General features: G+C 35.3%; 1 protein-coding gene across 6 annotated transcripts in view; it reads right to left on the bottom strand.

Moving 5' to 3' along the window:
• Window positions 1-1,246: 1,246 nt before the first annotated feature.
• Window positions 1,247-22,759, bottom strand: part of LOC105693955 (sodium/potassium-transporting ATPase subunit alpha) — a 41,411-nt gene continuing 19,898 nt past the window's right edge. For 2 of the 6 annotated variants that reach the window (XM_012414228.3, XM_020850524.2), the window contains exons 2-10: window positions 17,083-17,163; window positions 15,561-15,686; window positions 13,742-15,467; window positions 13,425-13,661; window positions 13,022-13,323; window positions 10,543-10,637; window positions 3,547-3,721; window positions 3,222-3,454; window positions 1,247-3,126 (exon numbers count right to left, since the gene is read on the bottom strand). In XM_012414228.3, coding sequence (XP_012269651.1) covers window positions 3,006-3,126; window positions 3,222-3,454; window positions 3,547-3,721; window positions 10,543-10,637; window positions 13,022-13,323; window positions 13,425-13,661; window positions 13,742-15,467; window positions 15,561-15,686; window positions 17,083-17,163 — 3,096 coding nt within the window. In that variant the 3' untranslated portion in view covers window positions 1,247-3,005. Of the gene's footprint in view, window positions 3,127-3,221; window positions 3,455-3,546; window positions 3,722-6,620; window positions 6,716-10,542; window positions 10,638-11,885; window positions 11,981-12,394; window positions 12,490-13,021; window positions 13,324-13,424; window positions 13,662-13,741; window positions 15,468-15,560; window positions 15,687-17,082; window positions 17,164-22,759 lie in introns of all 6 variants that reach the window. The other 4 variants (XM_048652940.1, XM_048652939.1, XM_048652938.1 and 1 more) reach the window with 4 other exon arrangements.

Raw genomic sequence — 22,759 nt, 5'->3', positions numbered from 1 at the left:
GCGTTTATTCTTTTCGTTATTTAAAAAAATTTCATTTTTTTTGCTCCTTAATGACAATTATATAATATAATACAACTAATAATCTCCACAAATACACATCTGTTTTTAACAAATCAATTATACGTACAACAATAATAATTATAGTAATAATAATAATTATAATAATAATACGCAATGCGATTTTGCGATTCTTTACATTACCTTTATTCACCTATAATATAACTACTTGTCAGAGACTTAATTGTTAGACTTGATCAACCGAACAACTATTTATGTTTAATTTTATTATTTATTATAATTTTCTTTTTTTCTTTTTTTTTTCTTTTCTTTTTTATTAATAATAATAATGAATACTGCAAACGCGCGTTTTCCTTCTTCTTTTTCTTCTTTTTTTTCTTATACGCTTTTACTCCAACTTTTTCTTCACTCATACGTTGTTTCTTTTAATAATAATTTATTTATATATAATATATGTATAACTCGCTTTTAACTAGGGCGTGCCAATCTAGCGTACTGGTAACTTACTATTTTATTTTTCATTTTTTTTCTCGTTTCGTTTATAAATTATTATAATTAATAGGTATTACTATATAAAGTTTTTTTTTCTTTTTATTTCTTTTTATAATGGTTTTTCCTCTTTCTCTCATTCTTTCTATGGTGTCACGAGACGTTTTACTTGTTAATAATGTGTATATGTGTGGGTGTATCGCGGTATGCTCTTCTTTCTTCTTATTCTTGTTCTTAGTCATGACCATCTCTTTCGGCATTTGTCTCTTGTCTGGGATACTGCTGCAGCTGGAGGTTACTATTATACCTTATTACACATCTATATACTTTTTTTTCAGTTTTTTTTTTCTTTTTAAAATACATGTAATGCAATTTAACGAGATACACGTGAATGATCTTTTATTATTACTACTAATATTATTATTATTATTATTATTATCATCATCATCATTATCCATCGTCATAATTATCGTGCTGTTATTGGTTTTCGTTAAAAAAAAAAAAAAAAAAGAAAAAAGAAAGAAAAAGGAAATAATCATTTATATATATATTAACGACGTACATGTACATGCATGTATACATATATATAAATATATATTCATGGTGCAGCAATTTTATAATTTTCGTACTTGATGCCGCTATACATGTATAGTTGCCCGATTTTTTTTTCTTTTTCTTGTAAAAATCGCATTACTTTTTCCAAATACTTAATCCTCCCTCAACCGTCGCTGTTTTTTTAAAATCTTTTTTTACTTTTCTTTTTCCTAACATAAAATACCTTTTCTTTTCTTATATCAATCTTTTTCGTTTTTTATTCTTTCTCTCCACGATTTTCTCATCATATCGTATCTCTTCCTCCGTTAAATAATTATCATAAATATATCATAGGTATGTATATGATTCATATTTATAATAACTTTCTTACTTTATTCATTAGTTTTCGTATCTATTTTCTTCATCATATTCTCCTCTTACTGTCTTATTAATCTTTTGTCGGTCAAAAAACATTAGGGTTATTATTTGCATCCTACGGTTTAATATTTCTCCATCAATTTTAGGCCCAGCTATTACATTTATTATACCACATTTCGATTCCGATATAAAATCTTCTCTTTTCCTTTCCTGTCTTTTCTTTTTATTTCATTTCATTTCTTTTTTTTCTTCTTACTTTCAATCTGAGTCCTCCATCTTTAAAGTACGTGCTGCTAACGATCATATAATTAAATACGTATACATATACCATATGGTCAAAATATCATAAAATAAAAAAAAAAAAAAAAATCGGAATAAATATTAATAAGATTCGCGTTATGGATGATTTTTTTCTCCTCGTTATCTGCTTCCTGATATCTACAATACACACAGAAATTGAAAACTAATAAAAAATTACTTCCAATTGTTTTTTGTTTGTAAATTACATCTTACATATATTCTTTGCTTTTTGATGTTACTGCTGTTGTTCATTATTCCTCCCCATGTAAGTCTGCTAAAATTTATAATATCCAACCCGGTCGTTTCTCTTTTCCCTCTTCATTTGGCTATAATATATAAGGTATTTTACTTTTATATAATTGTTAAATAAGCAACTATATATTTTGGTCAATACATTATAACAGCGTGGTAATATATATATATATATTTTTTTAAATTTTACTTTTTGTTTTTTTTTTTTGTTTTTTTCTCTCTTTTTAATTTTATTATCTGCAATTTTCTTTCCATTCTTTGTATTTTCGATATTTTTTATTTTGCTCTAGTTTACTTGAATATCTGTACTCTTTTCATTTTCATATTAATTTTTGCGTCTTTTTTCTTTTTTTTTTCTTTTTTTTAATCGACAACCAAAGCGATACGATTTGGTATAATAATCTCCTCGAGCTTCTTTTTTCTATAATTTCATTCGACATAATCTTCAGCATCATTTTCTTCTCTTTTTTCTTATCATCTCTTCATATACCCTCTAACTTTATTGTTTGTTCTCTCTATTGTTTTTTCCTCACTTTTAATCTTGACTACTTAATACATAGGTAATATACGTCACAACAGTACGCGGATATTAATTTTATATACCCATCAGTAGCACGCCCCGTGTAAAATAGTATGTGTATGGTGTATGTGGTTTTTTTCTTTTTTTAATTCCCTTTTGTTGTTGTTGTATAATTATATTATAATGAGTGATTTTTTATGATGGTCTTTCTTTTTTTTTTGTCGATTTTTGTTGTACAATAATTGTTGTTGATGTTTTTTTTTCAATATGTATATATCTGTATACTATAAAAATCATTCATATACGTATACACATGCATACATATTATAGTTTTTGTTTATATGTTTTTCGTGCAAATCGTTACTTATCATTGTTAACAGTTTGTTTGTTTTGTTTGTTTGTTAGTTTCGAGTGTGTTCTGCGCTATAATGTGTTCAGTAACGTTTTGTTTTCTTTTGTTGTTGTTATTGATGTTGTTGATGGATTTTTTTGTTGTATTATCAACTTTATTTTTTTAATAGTAAGTTTCTTGTTCGAGCCAACCACCAGGGTTTCGGCGGAGGTAGAATCGTCTCGTTTCGTCGTATATGAAGATTGCAATCATGAAAGGAATTGCTGGTAACCACCAGACGAATCTGTAAATAAGGGAATACAAAAAAGTTTTAATATCTTATGCATGGTTTTCTTATGTTACGTCTGTAATTGCGGTGAAAATTTGAAAAAAACTCACTTGAGAGGGAACATGCGAAGTCCCTTGTCCATTCCTGGTGTGTAACTAAGGAACGCTGCTAGTGCGGTTTCGAATACCAAACCGAAATTTAGGGCCCAATTTCTCATACCCTGATGGATTATTGAATTACGACGTGTCTTACAAACTATCAAATCGGCCCATTGCACAATCACGATTGACACGAAGAACGCCGTGTGGCACGTGAATTCCAGAGTCTTACGGTCCCGGAAAGTCTGCAAGAATATATAACGATTCGGTGTATGATCAAATCTGCGGTATTTTAATTTTTTATCGCTCTTCAAATAGGGGTGCAGAATCCGCTTACCCATTCCTGTCCGTAACTGTCGGTAAGATCATTGATGGCTTTCGAATCCCACTGTTTTCGAATACCGAATAATTTCAATGGTAGAAAACCATTTTCAGCCATTATTACGAAGTAGACGAAGAAACCGGCCGCTGCTTGGATCATCCCAATTTGTCCGTACGCCATTGAAATCAGCCTAGGGATTTACGGGAAACAAAAAAAAGAAAGAAAAAAAATAGTGTTATTAAAAAATCTCGTCCTTTCCATCAACGTTAATATCATTAATTGATTATTTTTTCTCTAACCGCGCTATGTTAATACCATAATGCTAATTGTGTAATATTATACATATGCTATATAGGCGATGCAATGATTCACAAAAGACCCATTTCATATTTTTGGTTCTCCACGCTTCGTTGAATAGTTAGAAAATATTTGGTTTATGATAAATTTATTCAATTTTAAAAGATGAAGAAGAAGGGTAAATTCAAACGGGTCAATTGGTAATCATATATTTAGTTCGTTTGCATTGGCATTTACTAATTTTTCTCTCTCTTTTTTTTTTTAACGTTTCGTTTGCTTGTTTCTGGCATGTTAATAACAGCTGCGAGCCAAGGTGGTTATTACAGAAGCCTTGCTTTTTGTTCGTTCATTTTTACGTGTTCTCATTTCTTTCTATTACTTGTCAAAATCAAAAATGCAGTACTCACCCACCTTCTTCGACGATAAGAGCCTAAGGTATAATTTTTTTTTTCGATTTTTTCCTCCTCAGAACAGTAGTAGCATGCCACAACGAAGACAATCGATTCGAAATTTCATAGCGTTATTTCATGGTAAAAATTTAAATTTAAAAGTTCGCTTTTTTTCGGTGTCGAAAAATTTTATTTATCAATCTGACGTCGAACTATACGTGTACTTTTTTCTTTTCGAATCAAATGTAGTCGCTATGAAATTTGATCGATATTATTGCACAACAAATAGATGTTTAATTTGACGTGATTTCTTACTTTTCTTGTTTCTTCTCAACCAAAATCTCATCAACATTTATAGAATATTTGAAAAATTGATTTCACAAAAAAATGTAATAAGAACATTTAAGATAAAAGAACGTGTAAATATCTCGCCACCTTTCTTTGATCTTGTTTTTTTCATTCCACACACATGCATAAGATGGTTTTTATGAATATTTCAAACAAATTCGTTCATATTACATTTTTTTTTCTCGACAAAACTTTTCCGCTTTAATCATTCATGTACTCAACGTACGATTTTGAAATTTTGTTGCGAAATCAATTTTGTTTTTTTGACGTTGCAATTTTTTTTTTCATGTTAATATATGTAACTACGATGATTTTCAGCTGCCACATAACAAAAACAGGGATGGAGGAGTAGGTAGGAGTACTGATTTTGATTATTTTTTTTTGATTTATGTCCGCTGCAAGGATCTATGAGATGTGATTCGAGGGGTTGAAAGAGGAAGAAGGTAGATTTTTCAAGAAAGCAGAAGGCATAAGAAAGAATATCATTTAAATAGCATGATAAGGTATATGCAGGTGAAATATATGGAATAGTATATATATATAGATATAGCGAAGAAGGGTATCAGATGAAATTAGATCAAGATATGTATATACGGTGAACGTATGGTAAAAGTGCTTTCGAATATTCGAATTTCTCGGTCTCCGAGCGAGCCCGAGCCTTCTTATCGCCGAAGTCAGCAGCGTACCCACCGGTGTAAGCGTATTGTTTGTGCGATGTCACCTTGACACAGGTCACATTTCACAACAAGACGCTTACGCCTGTGGCTACGCCGACTTTAGCGAGTCTCGGGTTCGCTCGTAGACCGAGAAATTCGAATATTTTGAGGCATGCGTTGATCGCGACCACTTTCAACGAACGCTCACAATATTGGAAATTGTCTCTAAAAAAATAATACGTCATGCATTATTTTTTAATTAGGTAGACAGATGCGTATATGCGTTTTATAAAAACTCGAACACACGTAGGTATTTATAAAGTTGAAAATTTTGAAACGGGTGCGCACAGTCACAGCTATATGTATATATTTAATTTGAGCATATATATAGATTTTTTATATCTATGCGTAATAACGAAATTTCAGAACAGATGATAACTATCTATGTATCTATATACTATGTAACAATCACGATTTAGTCATATCATAGCGATTTTTTCTATCAACTATGTATAGTAGCGACGTTACTATACATAAATATGTATATCTAGGATCATCTAATTCGCTATGGTAAATTGAAATCAAACTGCACAAAAAACTTTCTATCATAAAAACAATGAACATAAAGAAGTATAGTTTGAAGAAAAAAAATTCAGTAACTAATTAAAAGTAACGGACAGGCATTCGGCATTCCCATATAATAATATGTTATAACTCAATGATCCCTATACGGTTATATGCATATTATAGTATATAGTGTTCTACATTTACTATGCTTTTAATTATCGTCAAGAGTGGCCAAACTTGAGTGAAGTACGCAGGCCCAGTAAAAGAGAAAAACTGAATAACTTGTGAAAATGACAATTTGCAACTATATATCCAAACGACATACACAGTATATACTACGTGTCGAAGATTGAGTGTGACAATTATAAAATAAAATTACTCGCAATCAAATCTATTCTATGTAAAGATCCACCATAGATGCGATAGAGCAAGAGCTACGAAACAGAATAAAATGAATCGAATATACGCGGTAGATCGGTAAAAATGATTTTATCGTATCTGCATATTTAACGAATTCCATTTCACCGAACGAATAATTATGAATACAATACGATTTCGCGGTCTCGCGGTAACTCGATAATTATTATTGAGGTGATAATTTAGGTACGTTCATCGATTTCTAATCATCGAGTTGAAACGATTAATGAATGCATAATCGAATAAGGGGTTTGGCCACCCTGGGTCTCTGATTATTGTTTCTTTCTCTTTCTTTGGTTCTTGATCATTTTCACTTCATTTTAGTTTTGTTATATGTTTTTTTTTTGTTTTTTTTTTGTCTTTGTGGGGGTGCAAGATAGTGCTAGAGGGTGGGGGGGAGATGAGGGACACCAACCTTCGGTTGACAAGATTGTCCCTGTAAGGGTCGCGGGGCTGCCGTTTCATAATGTCCGACTCCGGCGCCTCGTAAGCAAGCGAAATGGCCGGGACCTGCCGTATATATCCACGAATTATATGTAGTTATGGGAAAAGTAAATCATTCTACCCCATCACATCATGCGACAGTATATGCGATAATATAGGTAATAGTATATAGCTATATAAATTTAATATAATAATATTATAGGAGTAGTATATAGTGTCATATAATAGGGTATATATGATTATCATATAGAGAATCGTAGCTGCAGTATATAAGATATAATAATAACCAGGTATTTATAGTGGGGCATATATGTATATATATCTAAATATAAAGGAAACTATATAGATATATGTTTTATGCGAATGTATATAATAGGCAAATATATAGGTGATGATAACTGGGGAATTATAAAGATGCGGACGTTTGGTTATAAAATAGGCATTAAATATGTGGATAAAATTACATACAAATTTAACATCACATCGGTAATAATCGATATTCTTTGATTATCTTGTTTCAGGTGAAACTGTTTTTTTTTTTCTCTATCTTTTTGATCGTTATTTTTCAAGTTGATTGATTTCATTCCGTCAAATTTCGATCATTACCTATTTTCTTTTCGAGTCACTCGAGAAATTTTCAAACATAAAACCCAGAGGTACTTCTTTCTTTCTTGCAAATTATCCAATTGAAGAATTATCTTTTTTCCCGATCGTGAAAATATCATATCATATGATATAGCTGGATTCGTTTTCGGTTTCACTCGTTTTTAGCTTTTGAATTTTACGTTCATAAAATCAGAGGAACAAAATTTGAATCGACTTTCATCGAATGGTCTCGAATTGGTGATGTGTGGTATGTATTTTATCATAATTATTATACTGGCAGCATCCCTATAAGAGATATAGATAGTTAAAAAATGTAGATCATGATCTGTAGAGGTTGCAGCGTCATAATTATTTGGCTTATATTATATTAGAGGGTGGAAAAAATATTATACATAAATATATATGTATTAGAACAATATGTAGTAACCGTCCAGTTATTTTGACGATGATATTGTATAAGGACCAGCAGTTATCGATAGTAAAACCAAAAACCTTGAATTGAAAAAAAGACGAAAAAGAAGAAAATAGAAATAAATAGTAATGATAAATTTTTATGCGGCATTAAGAAACGGCGTGCAGCCCATTGAATTTTTCTAGTTTCGATGAACTAGAATAAAAATAGATATGCCTGTTATTTCATCGTACAGTTAAAAATTAACGTTTAATAAAATTATTAATTTTCTATCTAGCTATTACGTAAACGAACTATATGAAATTATATATATATATAGAAAATAAATAGACGTAGTAGAAGTTGTGTAGTATATATCTGTGACGCACTCGATTTTATTTATTCGTTTCTTATTTTCTGGATTAAAAGTTATCAAAAAATTCATAGATAATTGATCGCAAGCTGGAAGATACAATGAGAATAATCATATACGAGCGTGTATCAAGAAAGATAAGAAAACTATCGAAAATTCTGCCATCAATCGATCGATGAATTGTTTAAATATATATGTTATTAGGGTACGTGGTAAATAGTATGGTATAGGTATAGATAATTCAGCGAATATATGGAGCGAGGCATAGCGAATCGTAAATCTTGCTTGTATGGGCGTGAATAAGAGATGTCATGGCAGCCATATAGTTATATAATGAGGAATTTTCGGATAAAAGGAAACATAGTAGCATTATAGATAATAGTTTATAGATAAAGATTGGAATTTCATATGAAATCAGAATATCGCGTGTTATACAAATAAGCGTGGCAACCGCAGTACTCAGATTGTGACAACGAGAGACGAAAAAGAAACCATCAAAACAGGTTTGTCTCATTGTCAATCCCATAAATAAATTTTCCTGCTGCGTTCCAACTTATTCGTATAAACTGCTTGGATATATTTAATAAATAAGAAATGAAAAGTATAAATGAAAGAATTACGTGTGAATATATAGGTGGTAGATATAATACAGAGATGACAGAGGCATAGATATCAAGTTTCAAGGGGGATGAAACAATGGATTTGAATAATTCATTTGCAGCGGATATCGGGGATAAACGGACATGCGAAATATATGAATGATTCCTTCGTATCGTTTTTTTTTTGTTTTTCGTTTCTTCTCTTTGAGTTTTCTCCTTTTCGTAAAGTTCTATACTTCAGTAATCTTTGATCAAACTTCTTTTCTCAATTAATCTATGATATAGGCACATCAGGCGATATAGGTAGTGAAAATACGAATGGAATAAGATTTGAAAATAAAACTGAGCAATAAAAATAAAAAAAAAATCGCGTGTATATGGAAATTGTACAGGTAAATATTTGTGATTAAGAACTTTATGAAAGCAGAATTAGTAGGTAAGGAAAATATCTATTAATACAAATATGTATGTAATATACTCTTAGAAATAATATCTTTCTTACCTTGTAAACGAAATACATGATTACTGAGAGAGACGCTCGGCTTGTGCCAATATATTCCGTATATAAATTATATACTATATTTTGTATAGTAGTTATATGTATATTATATATAGAAAAATAAGTAATTTAGGTTTTTCGTTTATCGATTATTTTTTCCCTTTTTGTAAATTATGATTAATTGATATGTATATATATATATATATTAAATGTATGTTATCCCTTTCATTTTTCTATATAGTCGCAGTAACTCGTTTCAATACTTATGTTATCACATATACGTTGTTTCAGTCTTTTTTTCTTTGGTTATCTCTTCTACTTTGCAGTAATAAAGTGCAGAAGAATGTAAATATACAGGATCCATTTTCATGGACATCTGAGAAACTGTGACCATAATAGGTGTAATAATTAAAGGATAAAAAGTAAAAGAAGTGACGAGAAATCAATTTGAAGAGATAAAAAAAAATTGTAGAAGAAATTATAATCTGTACATCGTGTTAATGTATTAATTGTGTTGAATCTCGTGTAAATGTCACCCATATAGTATGAATATTATGTATTATAAATCTCTGTAAGTATATAGAATTTCGAAAGTTACATTTACTTTCTTATATTATCAAGGCATTCGCAGTAAGACACGACAATAATTTATTTTTTTTCCCCTTATTAGAATTTATAGTGAAGATCGTCTCTTAGTTTATCAGTGAATGTATCCGATGTTGTGAATTGATTGATTTTTTCAGTTGATTCCACCGATGCAATTTACAGCACAAGAACAGTCGATGAAAAATATTTACAATATCTGTTATTCACTTTATGTAATTTATGCAAGGCTTTGCTGCAATGAAAGAAACTCTATAGAAATGTTGTTACACGTACGTTATGCAGCTCAAACGGGCAATCGCGATCAATAATTTATTTACATATATTAGAATTTTTGCGAATAAGCCAAGATAATGCAAAAGTTAGTAACTGATCGGGAAGAAAATATTAATTATAATAATCATAATTTTGTAATTATGTACGGTCAAGGTCGTCTACGAGAAAAAGTTGTCCAGTTTTATTAGATACAAGAAGAAAGATAAAGAAAAGAAATATTGAAATAAAAAATTAATAAAAAAACCACAGCTATGCATAATTAAAACTTAACAATAAAGTTGAGAAGAATAAAAAAATTGTGCTTCAATGAACCTATAATTGAAAAATAATTAAAGACGAATCTAATGCTACGAAGAAATAAATTTTACTACTAACAAAAACGATGTACTATTAAACATCAATACTTTACCAATAAGTGGAGTAGAAAAAATGGAGGGATAAAATTTAAACAAAATAAATAAAGCTAGAACTATCGCGGACAACTTTTTCTCTGATAGTGTAAAAACCTCGCTGTACGGTATTTTTTTTATGTATTTAACGTGTTACCTTTCGTTAACTAGCTTGTCAGTGAACGGGTTTCGTGGTTGTCGCTTCATAATATCACTCTCAGCCTCCTCGTAGGCTAGCGAGATGGCAGGTACCTAATTTCACATTACCATATAATAGAAGCTCGTTACAATTACTGATCCATATTAATAAATGATAATCATCGATATGCCAATCATCGCACCTCACGAGGACACTGCTCTCACTTTCTTTCAGTTTTCTTTCTCTAAAATTTTTCATCACTACCGTTACTTCTTTTCTATTTTCTCCCACCGATCATAGAGAAAAATGAAGGAAAAAAACATCATACACAACGAGAATGCAAGGTATACTCGATAAATGAAAACCGTTGACGAATAAAATGGTTATAAATAAAAAGCGAAATAAAAAACCGAACAAAAAACCAATAGAAAATGGATCAGCGTCCTCGTGCGATATACCAGTGAATGGCGATGAATGTATTTTTGTGTTTTTTTTTAGCCTTTTCCAAGACAATTATTATAGAAAATGAGAAATCACATGGAAAGTAAAATATTCAATGAATGAATGATGAAAAAAAAAAAAACAGAAAAATAATTAATGGATAAATAAAATTGGTAGTTGTATTCAGGGGGTAGTTTTTCGGATGGAAGGGAGGGAGTGGAACTCATTTCTTCTCTGCCAGGCAAATGATTCCATGATTACAGTGATGATGAATTAATTAAAATAATATGCGGACGAGCGCTGCGGGGTAGGGTCAGGGGATGATTGCCACACAATTTTTGCATTCAATATATGTAAGTATGTTATGCTATGTGGGTAATGGGTAGGTATACTATCGTGTGCTGTCAAACGAGACTCCGCAAACAATTCCGCATCAGCAACCAAACACAAGATAGATGAATATATATATATTTATCGGTATTAATATTTTTCGATAATATATATATCATCATCATATCATTATATATTCCTGTCAAACACGGGGGCAAATTGCAAAATGCTGTTCGCGAATTATTATTCACGTTTGAATAAAAACGATCGTCATATTTAATCTACTGAATAGGATCGTTAGTTTGTTACAGAAAATTTTAGATTGATCTCCACCAATTTTCATTTTTTAGCTCACTGATCTGAAAAAATTATTCCCGAATTGAAATTTTTTTTCTCTCGTTCGAAAGAAATTAATCTTTTTTATTCAAACGCAATGATTGTCGCGAAAAAAATTTTCTATGGCACGTACGGCATATTTGTTAATTGCAGATGCAAGAAAAAAAAAGGAAAAAAAAATTGTATAAAAAAAAAAAATTCGAACAAAACTGAATTAAAAAACAGTGTTAATTAAGGGGTTCACGCAAATGAACCTTTGGTTGACCAAGTTGTCGTTGAACGGGTTGCGTGGCTGTCGCTTCATGATGTCAGATTCGGCTGTCTCATACGCCAAAGAAATTGCGGGCACCTGTTATTAATTATTATTCATTTCTTTCAGAAGAATTGTAAGAAAAACCAAAATCAAATAAATTAATTAAAAAGGATAAAAGAAAAAAAAATACACCTATAATATGACGAACAAGAATATACCCGGGCGTTTCCGGTCTACCTCCTGAAGTTTGTCTAGCACTTATTTCTTGTTTCATAGTACGTGAAAAAATTTTAAATACGCACCTAGCGAATATTTTACATTAAACCTAAATGGCATTGTAAAATTATTACGTATTGCTGAACTTACGTATTATATATCTATTTATATGTATAAACACAAAAAACAAAATAAGGGAGCTGCCGAGCGCTACGTAAATTGTTAATTGAGATAACGTTAAGCAATAGAAATTTTCTGGCGATTCTACGGGTTATCTTTTTTGTTTCAAAGAACCTTTCGTTGACGAGGTTGTCGAACAACGGATTTCGGGGTCTTCTCTTCATTATGTCAGACTCTGACTCTTCGTAGGCCAACGAGATGGCAGGAATCTAATAATATTTGAGTCTCTAAAGTTTCAGATTTCTATTACCTAATTTTTTTATCTATCTAACAATAAATCCATGTCCTCAAATGTTGAAATCAAATCGTTTGAACGAAAAATCATTCTAGATAGACTTTTTTCTTTTTATAATAAACATACATTTGCTGGAAGAAGACAGGGTATGTAATTTAAAATTATATCGTAAAATGTTTAGCTGCAGCACCAATATTTAAAAAAAAGTAAAATGACGTATTAAAAATCGGTCAATCTCGATTTTGGTTCTCCTTTCTTTAATAAAATCGTTAAAACCCTCGGTTGTGCGTTAATAGACAGGAGACACAGACCGAAATCAGGTGAACGCCGGAATGGGGGTGGAAAATGTAAAAAAAGAATCGGGGATTTTATTGACAGAGTTAAATATTAGTGCGCAACTTTGAGGTGAATAATCGGGTTTCATCCGTTTATCGGGTCAATTTTAATAAACCTGCGGGGGCGTCAAATATTTTTAATATAAATTCTGTAATGAACAGTTAACTCACCATGTCAGTTCCAAGATCGATGCAGAGAATGGTGACGGTTCCAAGTGGCAGTGGGATGTCGCATAAAATGAAAGCGAGGAAAGGTGATATTTCTGGAATATTTGACGTCAGCGTGTAGGCGATCGATTTTTTGAGATTATCAAAAATCAAACGTCCCTCTTCAACGCCAGTTACAATCGAGGCGAAATTGTCGTCGAGTAAAATCATGTCAGCCGCTTGTTTGGATACGTCGGAACCAGCGATACCCATAGCTACACCGATGTCAGCCTTTTTCAACGCCGGAGAATCGTTCACACCGTCGCCTGTTGTCGAAAGAAAGAAAAAAACGAAACGAAAAAGGAGATGTCGAATTGCCCGCAATCATAGCTGAGACTCGTAGAGATATCGAGAGAAATAAATTTACCGGTTACAGCAACGATGGCACCCATTCTCTGACAACCTTCTACAATGATCAATTTCTGCTGCGGCGAAGTACGAGCGAATACGATCTCCGTGTGGTACCTCAAAATTTCGTCGAGTTGGTCGGAATCGAGCTCCCTCAATTCCGTACCGTGGATTACAGCGGCCTTTGCTTCACGGGGGTTGACTTCAGCGACGGGAATATTTAGACGTTGTGCGATATCCTCGATGGTCTCATTTCCTGCGATCAACGAATGAAGGGATGTCGGTCATTGGGAGAATCTCAGGATTTAATTTTTTTTTTTTTTCACGATTACTCACCTTCGGATATGATGCCCACAGATTTGGCAATAGCTTTGGCAGTGATAGGGTGATCACCAGTAACCATGATGACCTTAATACCGGCAGATCTGCACTTAGCAACAGCGTCCGGTACCGCAGCCCTGGGCGGATCAATCATGGACATGAGTCCCACAAAGCGGAGTCCTTCTACGGGGAAGTTTGGATCGTCGCAGTTGAATTTAAATCCAAGTGGGAACTTATCGCTCGGAAGAACAAAATCACAGAATCCAAGTACACGTTCTCCAAGTCCTCCAAGTTCGAGGTAAGCGTTGTTGAAAGCTTCCTTCATTTCCTCATCGAGCACCTTCTCCTTACCGCCGATGAATATCGTGCTACATCTGTCCAAAATTCTCTCCGGTGCTCCTTTCATCACCAATAAATGTCTGGGATCGTTCGGATCGTCGGATTCGTGTACGGAAACTTGATACTTGTTCGTAGAATTGAACGGCACCTCGCATACTTTCTTGTTTCGTTTCCTGATACCCATTATATCGCCAAGAGCAAGTTCCATGCATTTAAGCAGAGCTGCTTCGGAAGCGTCGCCGTTGACCTCCTTCTTCAATATCGGTACTCCGTCTTGTCCGCCTTTGAACTCAGCACGGTTGCAGAGCGCCGCAATTTTCGCCAATGCTTTGAATCCTGGGCTGGTTCTGTCGTATTGAACTCCAGATTGATCCTCGGTTGTATCGGCTTCGATAATCTGATTATCGAACCACATGTGAGCAACGGTCATTCTGTTCTGGGTGAGAGTACCCGTCTTGTCGGAGCAAATAGTCGATGTCGATCCGAGCGTTTCAACGGCCTCGAGATTCTTAACCAGACAATTCTTCGACGCCATTCTCTTAGCCGTGAGGGTAAGGCACACGGTAACAGTGGCTAAAAGACCTTCCGGTACGTTCGCGACGATGATACCGATGAGGAAAATGACGGCATCCAACCAATGGTATCCAAGAATGAAAGCGATCAGGAAGAATGTCACGCCGAGGAATACCGCGACTCCTGTGATCAGGTGAATGAAGTGATGGATTTCTTTGGCGATCGGTGTTTCTCCGGTGTCGAGTCCAGATGCGAGTCCGGCGATCCTTCCCATCACAGTTTGATCGCCACAGCATATGACAACACCCTTAGCGGTACCTTCCACGGCGTTGGTAGAGAAAAATGCGAGATTCTTGGTTTCCAATGGATTCTCATTCGTGAATTCAGGGGACCTTGATTGCGGTTCGGATTCACCGGTGAGCGAGCTATTGTCCACTTTGAATCCTCGTGATTCTATGATCCTTATGTCAGCCGGAATCCTGTCGCCAAATTTGACTTCAACAACGTCACCGAGGACGAGATCCTCGGCCCTGAGGGTGATTTTCTCACCCTCCCTAAGGACTGTCGCGAATTGTGGTACCATGTTCTTGAAAGATTCCATGATCTTACTCGATTTGCTCTCTTGATAGTACGAGAATATACCCGTGACTATCACGACGGCCGCTAGGACGATACCTAGGTAGAGGTTGTCGTCGTTAGGATCCTCAACGGTCGAGGCTTGGATCGAATAAGCGATGAAACAGAGGAAAGCTCCGATCCAGAGGAGCAACGCGAAACCTCCGAAGAGATTTTTGCAGAACTTCACCCATTCGGGTGTCTGTTTTGGAGGCGTCAAGGCATTCGGTCCGTCCCTCTCAAGGTTTTCTTTTGCTTTCGCATGGCTGAGGCCCTGAAGAACAAGAATAGAAGAGGATTTAGGATCGTGAAATTGATAATTTTTCCAAATAGTTATTTCAAATTTCATCACAAGAATTATACTCACGTTTTCGGGGTGCGTACTAAATCTCTGGTAGAGTTCCTCGGGGGTGATTTTATGAAAATCAATGTCCAACTCTTGTTTTAAATCATCCAAATTGTCCCCCTTCCGCTTTGGGTTCTTCCGCCGCGACTGTTTCGTGATAAAAATTGAAAAAAATGTTTACTAAAAATACTCCAATCGACAACAATATCAATCATTCAGTATCAAACCTCATCACCACATACATCGCTATTATACTCTCTCACCGATTTCCCAAATTTTATTCAACTCAAAATCCGTACAACTTTTTTCATCTATTTTCAAAACTTCTAAAGCGAATGTCAATTAATAGTCTTTAACAATGACGTTCCATCGTTAGTTTTAACGTCAGGTGTTAACTACTCTACTACTTACGAAAAGCAGAGCAATTATGTGAAAACGATAAAAGTTGTTATCTTTGTATCGTATTGACATAACGTCTGAAATTCTCTACAAGATAGATAATCAAAATAGCGGAATATTACATCCCATCTTTTTTTTTTTTTAGTATTTACGTTTATGTCCAGATATGTTGCATGTATTTCGAGGTGTTATGTATACGTATATTAAGTGTGAGCGTGTGTTAATCGAAAGCATGAGATAGTGGTCAGCTGAAATCACCGCGTGAACCAGTTAGAAAGATAAAATTTGTACATAGATTACACAGTATATATGTACAAGACAACAATTACATCATCAGTGCCAGAAGTTGCAGATACAAGTAAACAAGAAATCGGAGAAACATCAGTTCGGAAAATAATAATCAATCTTATATTCATAGTTAGCCTCGTTTTATTCAGCCAAAGTTTATTATTAGACGGAGTTTATTCCGTAGAATAAAATTTCGTGTGAAACGTAGTTGAAATATCGAGAGCCCAACCACCTGAGGTAGATGAAAAATTATTCAGCTAGAAAGAAAAGGAGAGAAAAAAAAAAAAAAAAAAATGGATTCACGTTGTCAAAATTACCACCACAATAGCCACACTGTAGATTCGGCTGGTTATTCGTCCGTTCACGTGTAGCGGACAGTCCAAGCTTCGAGATGATACACCAACACCAAAATTTTTAGATAAAATCATTGATACAAGCCAGACAAACACGACAAATCGACGCCAGATAATTATACAATAGCGATTCGAGTGATTGCCGAAACGAAAATTTGCAGAGAATAGTTTTCGATCGAAGGTGCAGATAGTCTGCGAAATTACATGATTTTCCAATTTCGCAACTTATCACAGAATTAGTTGGATTTATTCTGATTTCGATCATTGAAGAGCTGAAGGGCTTAATGATCGAATTACGAAATGAAAATCGACAGAGATTTTTCCAAGTTTTCCATACCGAAAGAGAAGAGAAAGAATGAGAGGGAAGAAGACAGACACATGTTGCAGAGATAACGCACAATATTCAGAAGGTTATAGATTTGAGATAAGCAGCGTCGGACGATCTCCGAGAAACTTGATCTTTTTTTTTTTCTTTTCTTTATAATCAAGCGATAATCTAATACCTTGTACATTCCATCAGCGGTTTTGTTGTCATCTCGAACATTTGGCAGAGTGGCAACTCTGTACGAATCTGATCGGCCATGCTGTAAAATTAAGAGTATGACAAAAAAATAGGAAACAAAAAAATGCAAGAATATACTGAAAACAATTAAAATAATGACATGAAAAGAACGAAGGTGACTACATGGAAGGATAATGAAAAAAGTTAATCAAGGAATCAATCGTTTCCTGCAACGTTATCGGAGGCCATTTCATTTTTTTTTTTTCAATAACCGTGAACCGGTATCGATATCACCCTGGTCGAGTCGCTCGAAAACTCCTCATTAAGAGTTCGACTCGTTGTTGAGACTAAAAGAATGGAGTGACTAATTACCCTTCAGAAGTTCAGACTGTCGAATTATAGCATTTATTTTCGAACGCGTCCTGCTTAAATCTAGTCACAAAAAGTATCTACGTAATAACGCTGCATGGGAACAACAGAGTTACGAAAAATTTCATGTCTTTGATTTTGTTTTAACATTTTAAAGTTTGCGGCCTCAGAGAGCCGCAGACACGCTTTATAAACGGCGTATGAAAACCACCAGGCCTTGAACGAACGGACGACGATCGGTCGTCGTTTAATTCGAAGTGAAGTTGAATGGCAATTTCCTGCAATTAGAATGAAAAAAAATAAAATAAAATAAAAAATGAAACGAAAAAAATACCCGAACCTCGAAACGCAGCCATCGATTGAATTCCGTGCATAATTGATCGTTCGATATAGGAAAGAAAAAAAATGGGCTCGGTTTCTTTTCTTTACGTCCCTTTCATACTACGCTATGATTGGGTACGTGCTGTGCACTTACGCAATGCAAACGATGGAAATTTAAAGAAAATAATTTACCACGGTTAACGAATAAGAAACAAAATCATCACGTCGTCGCCAAAGAGCTACGTCAATTAATTGAAATCAAAGTATTTTAATTCACGCGTTTTCTATGGGATCCGTACGTTAGTTCGTGACAAGTACGATAACTTTTTTACGCTCATGGAATCTAGTTGATTAATTAATTAATTAATTAATTAATTGATCAGATTAAGGATCGTCGAGCTCCGGTAAAACGCCTAACAGCTGACTGAGGTCGGAGGGCCGGGAGAAATATCCAATTTGGCCTAATCATTACTTAATTCTCTTATATATTTTTTCAAGATTTTCAGTCAGAAACTCTCAATTTTCGTCCTCCTCGTACGCACCGTACGCGTGATTTTGAACTCGGGAATCCGAATCGTCTCCAACGCCTCTTTTCTAGTATAGAATATCCGTACTTTTATAGCATCGCATTTACTTCGCAATTTACAAAACTTTTTTGTTCCAGCAATGGTACAATAACGAAATAATATTCTCGAAGCAATTCTCAAGACCGATCGTGTCGTGAATATGTGTACAGTTATATCTTCCATTGTGGTATTGATTTCAGCCGAGTTTAGCCGAGTGGATTATACGCGGACAAACCCTACACAACATTCCATCTATATATAACAAAATCTGTACCAAAAATGTAGAAACCAGAAGAACAAACAAACAAACAATCCGAATAACGAAAAATAGACAGAAATAACGACTCGCATTTTGATAGGGTATATTTTGTTTCCTTTAGTTTTTCTCTCGTTTTTTTTTCTCATGCACCCTATGATCGTTAATCGAATCGTCTCTGCACACTTCATCGAGTGGAGACAATGACTTTCATAAAAGAAAAAAACTTTCACGCTCAACAAAATACAGCAATAGACGGAGAAAAACCTTTCAGCGGGAATTGGCGTGTGCGGTGGAGAGGGATGGATGAAAAATATAACGATAAAAAGTGGAAGGGAGAAACACTTTACTTCTCTATGATTAATTCTCCCTATAAGCGACACACTGAACCGATCGAAATCTCTTTCGCCCCTCTTATCGCTACCCCTTGTTTTTCTCTCTTCAACGCTTTTGGCGGAAGTGGTTGCAACGTAATTGTTTAATAGCCGTTGGAAACGGGTGAGAAACTTGGAAGAAGAGTGAACAATAAAATCGTATGAAATGATAAAGAAGATACCGGCATTGATTTTTTCTCATTCTGCAGGAATTACATGTACCTATATCGCATCTACCTAATTCAGATTTTCACGCTCGAACAATTTCACGCGTTAGATCCCTGCAGATTATTATGTAGCTAATTCGTTTACGTGAGACAAAGGAAAGAGAAATTTTTCCCCCGTCGCTTTTTTCAAACGTTATTCTCATACACGTTTGTTCACCTGTAAAATTCTTCTTTACCCCCAGTCGTTATTTTCGTGTTCTTTCTATTCTTTATCCCCTGGGATTCGGTGTGGGGTTTATCGTAATATATGAATTCCCATGTACGCGCACCGGTATAAACTTCACCCTTACAATATTCAAGGTAGCCCCCTTTTGAATTTCCAACTGTTATACTTATACGCACGGCTTATGTATTCATGAATTGTATGAGAGTTACAGAAACTTTCGGATAAGGAGAAAAAGACTCGCTGTTTCGTGGCTTGAATTCTTACTCATTTTTTATATTCACTTCCCATCTGGTTTTTCGAAATCCGAGGGTGCCCAATATATTATTTCATGTACCCGCGGTGGTTGATATCGCGATAAAAATCGTACGTGTAACGCAACGCGGTAATTCAAACCCTCCTCCACTATAGTGTGATGGATGGATAAATTATCTACCTGTTAATGATTAACGGTTGTGTGGAAAAAAAAAAAAAAACAGGAAACGGGTGTATAAGTTTTCTCGATTGCGCGGGGAAGTAACCTGTATTATATCAACGATCTATCGGTATATATGCGGTGTGTGTCCGGGTGCGGTTATGGCCGACATGGGGTAGCCATCCGGGTCGATGGGCTCGGCGTTCGTTTCTCGTGTTTCATAGGAGGGCGCAGACGCGTAGAAACGGTGAAAACCGCCCCCCAAGATCAATACAAAACCAGGCCATCAACCGACGTGCATTATACCATCCGGCAATGCCCTGCAGACAGCCTGGCTGGCTAATACTGGCTAGTTTTAAAAATATTATTACACGTATAAGAGACCTATATCCATCATTTCTATATACGGCACATGCACATGAAATAGCTGCGTCATGTACGACACACGTGGTCACTGTTTTCTATTTTTATCAGCCGATCGTTTATCTATTTCTTGAGACGTTTAAAAATAAAAACTTCGCTGAGTTCCGGCGAAAACTCGGGCAGGGGTACGCTCGTATGTTACTGTTCGTGAAAAAGGGAAGGAGTTTGAATATTTTTCACACGTCTGTCCGTATTTTCCCCTAAGTTCGCCGTCGAACTTGGTAAATGCGTTTTGGAATAGAAAAAAAAAACATTTTAACCAAAACTCGGAGGTGTAAGATAAAAATTTCAAGGAGCTTCCGGTGCTTTCCAAGGACGGAAGAATTTCAGACGCTCTAAATGCCTCCCGGGGGATATTTTCGAGAAACTCCGAACCGCCGATACCCGACTCGTTCCGTTCGACGATTTTTATGTCCTTGTTTTCGAACTACTTATTTTGACTCTTCGCCAAAAGAATGCGAAATCAAGCAGCAAGAGTCTGCCGGAAATCCGGGTTGGATTTTCGAGTGAGGTAATATTGTTGCGAACAACACATGCCAAGTAGAAGATATCTTCTCTGCATTGTAATGGGCATTCGGGTAAGGGTTTCTCGAAGTGAAACGTGTTTCGCAGGGGTTGGGGATGATTTTTTTCAGGGAGTTGCACCTAATGATTTCTAAAACTTATACGACGTCTACGGGGGTAGTGAGTCGACTCTGAATTTTTCTACACGTATATAAATTGTTTTTTTTTTCTTCCGCTTTTTGGGGGGAGAATATAATAGAATTGTTCGGAAACTTGGCTTCCTCGGCGAAGCTTTGGGGCTTGACGTCGATGTCAACGTTGGCCTCCCGGATTACAGACACACGAAACCCGAAACCCGATTTACCGAAGCATCTTGAGCCTCTTGGATGAACCCCCTACCCCATAACCAGGGTTACCGATACCCCCATGTTATTCGAAGGGGAAATGAAACGAAAAAACCCGAATCAGAAATGAATCACTAAACTGGTTACGTGCAAACTCATCTTATCGCGAGTCGCTTTGAGCTCTGTCATTTTTTTTTCTCTTAAATTTTCAAATTAGGAACAGGCAAGGCGAGTTTCTCAAATTTCACACCCCATTGCTTGAAGATTATTTTCCAGACCCTTGAACACCTTATACATACTTATATATATATATATATATACATCTAATCCACAGGGTAACATTCCGGAAATTTTACAACTGGTTGCCCAAATTTAATGATCCTTATCGTACATTTTTCACTTTTATCTTCAATGATTTCGGTCGACCCACCTCGTTTTTTGTTCAACCCCGTAGAAATACTTTTCTAAGAGATACCGCACGAAATTCTGATGAATGGAAAGAAATTTTTTTTCTCTTCATTCATCTAGTTATCTAGATCAGTGTTCGTTTAAGGAGGTGATAATAGTCGGTGAAATTATCGCCGATCAATTAACGTTGTCGATCTTATTGCAGATGAGTTCGAAGAGCAGTAGCCTACTTGTAAAACGTTACTTTGCCGGGTTTTTTTTTTGTTCTCTTCCCCCAGTTACTTCAGTGCCGGTTACATACTGCGAGAGGTGGAGGAATTAAATTCGCAACAACTGTTGGCCAAGCGCTTGGCTAGTTCACGGCCCCACATCATGACTCTGTTAAATAATTGTATGATATAATCTGGACGCTAGAGGCTAGAGAAGGCAAACCTGAACACTATTGTGTCAATAGTTAAACCAAGCTATGCTGAATCGAGTTGAACTGAACTAGACTGAACTAAATCAACCTAATACGTAACACGCGAACCTACGTACGTTAACCGAATACGGTACGTTAAATAAAATGCAAAAGAAATGACAAGAAAAAGGTAGCGAATTTCGGTACTTGGACATGATTTTCGGACAGACGATCGAATCAATTGTTCCACCCTGGAACCACGAAAGTGAAAATTAATTCAATCTCTTTTGTTGTCTTCTCATATTGTATCGTTCCCGTGAAACGGACCGTCAGGAAACGGCGATCAGTCGACTGGTCGGCCGAGTTGGTTCAACAGAGAAGACCCTCAAAAGCGTAAGCGGAAATCTTTTAAGGGTGCAATTAAACCAGAGTACATGGTATCCTCGTCGACGAACATGGGAAACGAATTATACGAACATCAGGGACAACGGAGGAATTGAAAAATCAATTTTTCTCTTCCCCAACTGGGAAGGGTTCTGCGGATCGTTTTATACTGCGAATTTTTCGGCCCTGGATGCGAATGAAAATTTCAGCCATTCGAGGCAAAGTTTAATCGTCATCTTGGACTTCGTTTGGGAGTTTGGGAGGGGTGTCGATATTGGAAAAAAAAAAACCTATCGAGAGCGGAACCTGGAATGTCTGGGTCTGTTATACCTGATCGCGCGCGCGGCGGTTGGTAACAACCGAATCAAAATGTCAGATGAATTATAAAGAGAGGTTGCGATCGATATCCGCTCTCTACCCGGTTATAACAGTACGTTTCTACAACGGCGCCATCTGGTCTGTGCGCGCCTCTTTTCCGTGCGCCCTTAGAAAAGATACTTTCTCACCCCCAAACGTAAAATTTT

Source organism: Athalia rosae, chromosome 3 (assembly GCF_917208135.1).
Source record: "Athalia rosae chromosome 3, iyAthRosa1.1, whole genome shotgun sequence".
In the NCBI taxonomy this organism is placed as follows: domain Eukaryota; kingdom Metazoa; phylum Arthropoda; class Insecta; order Hymenoptera; family Athaliidae; genus Athalia; species Athalia rosae.
This window is presented reverse-complemented; position numbering and strand designations above follow the sequence as displayed.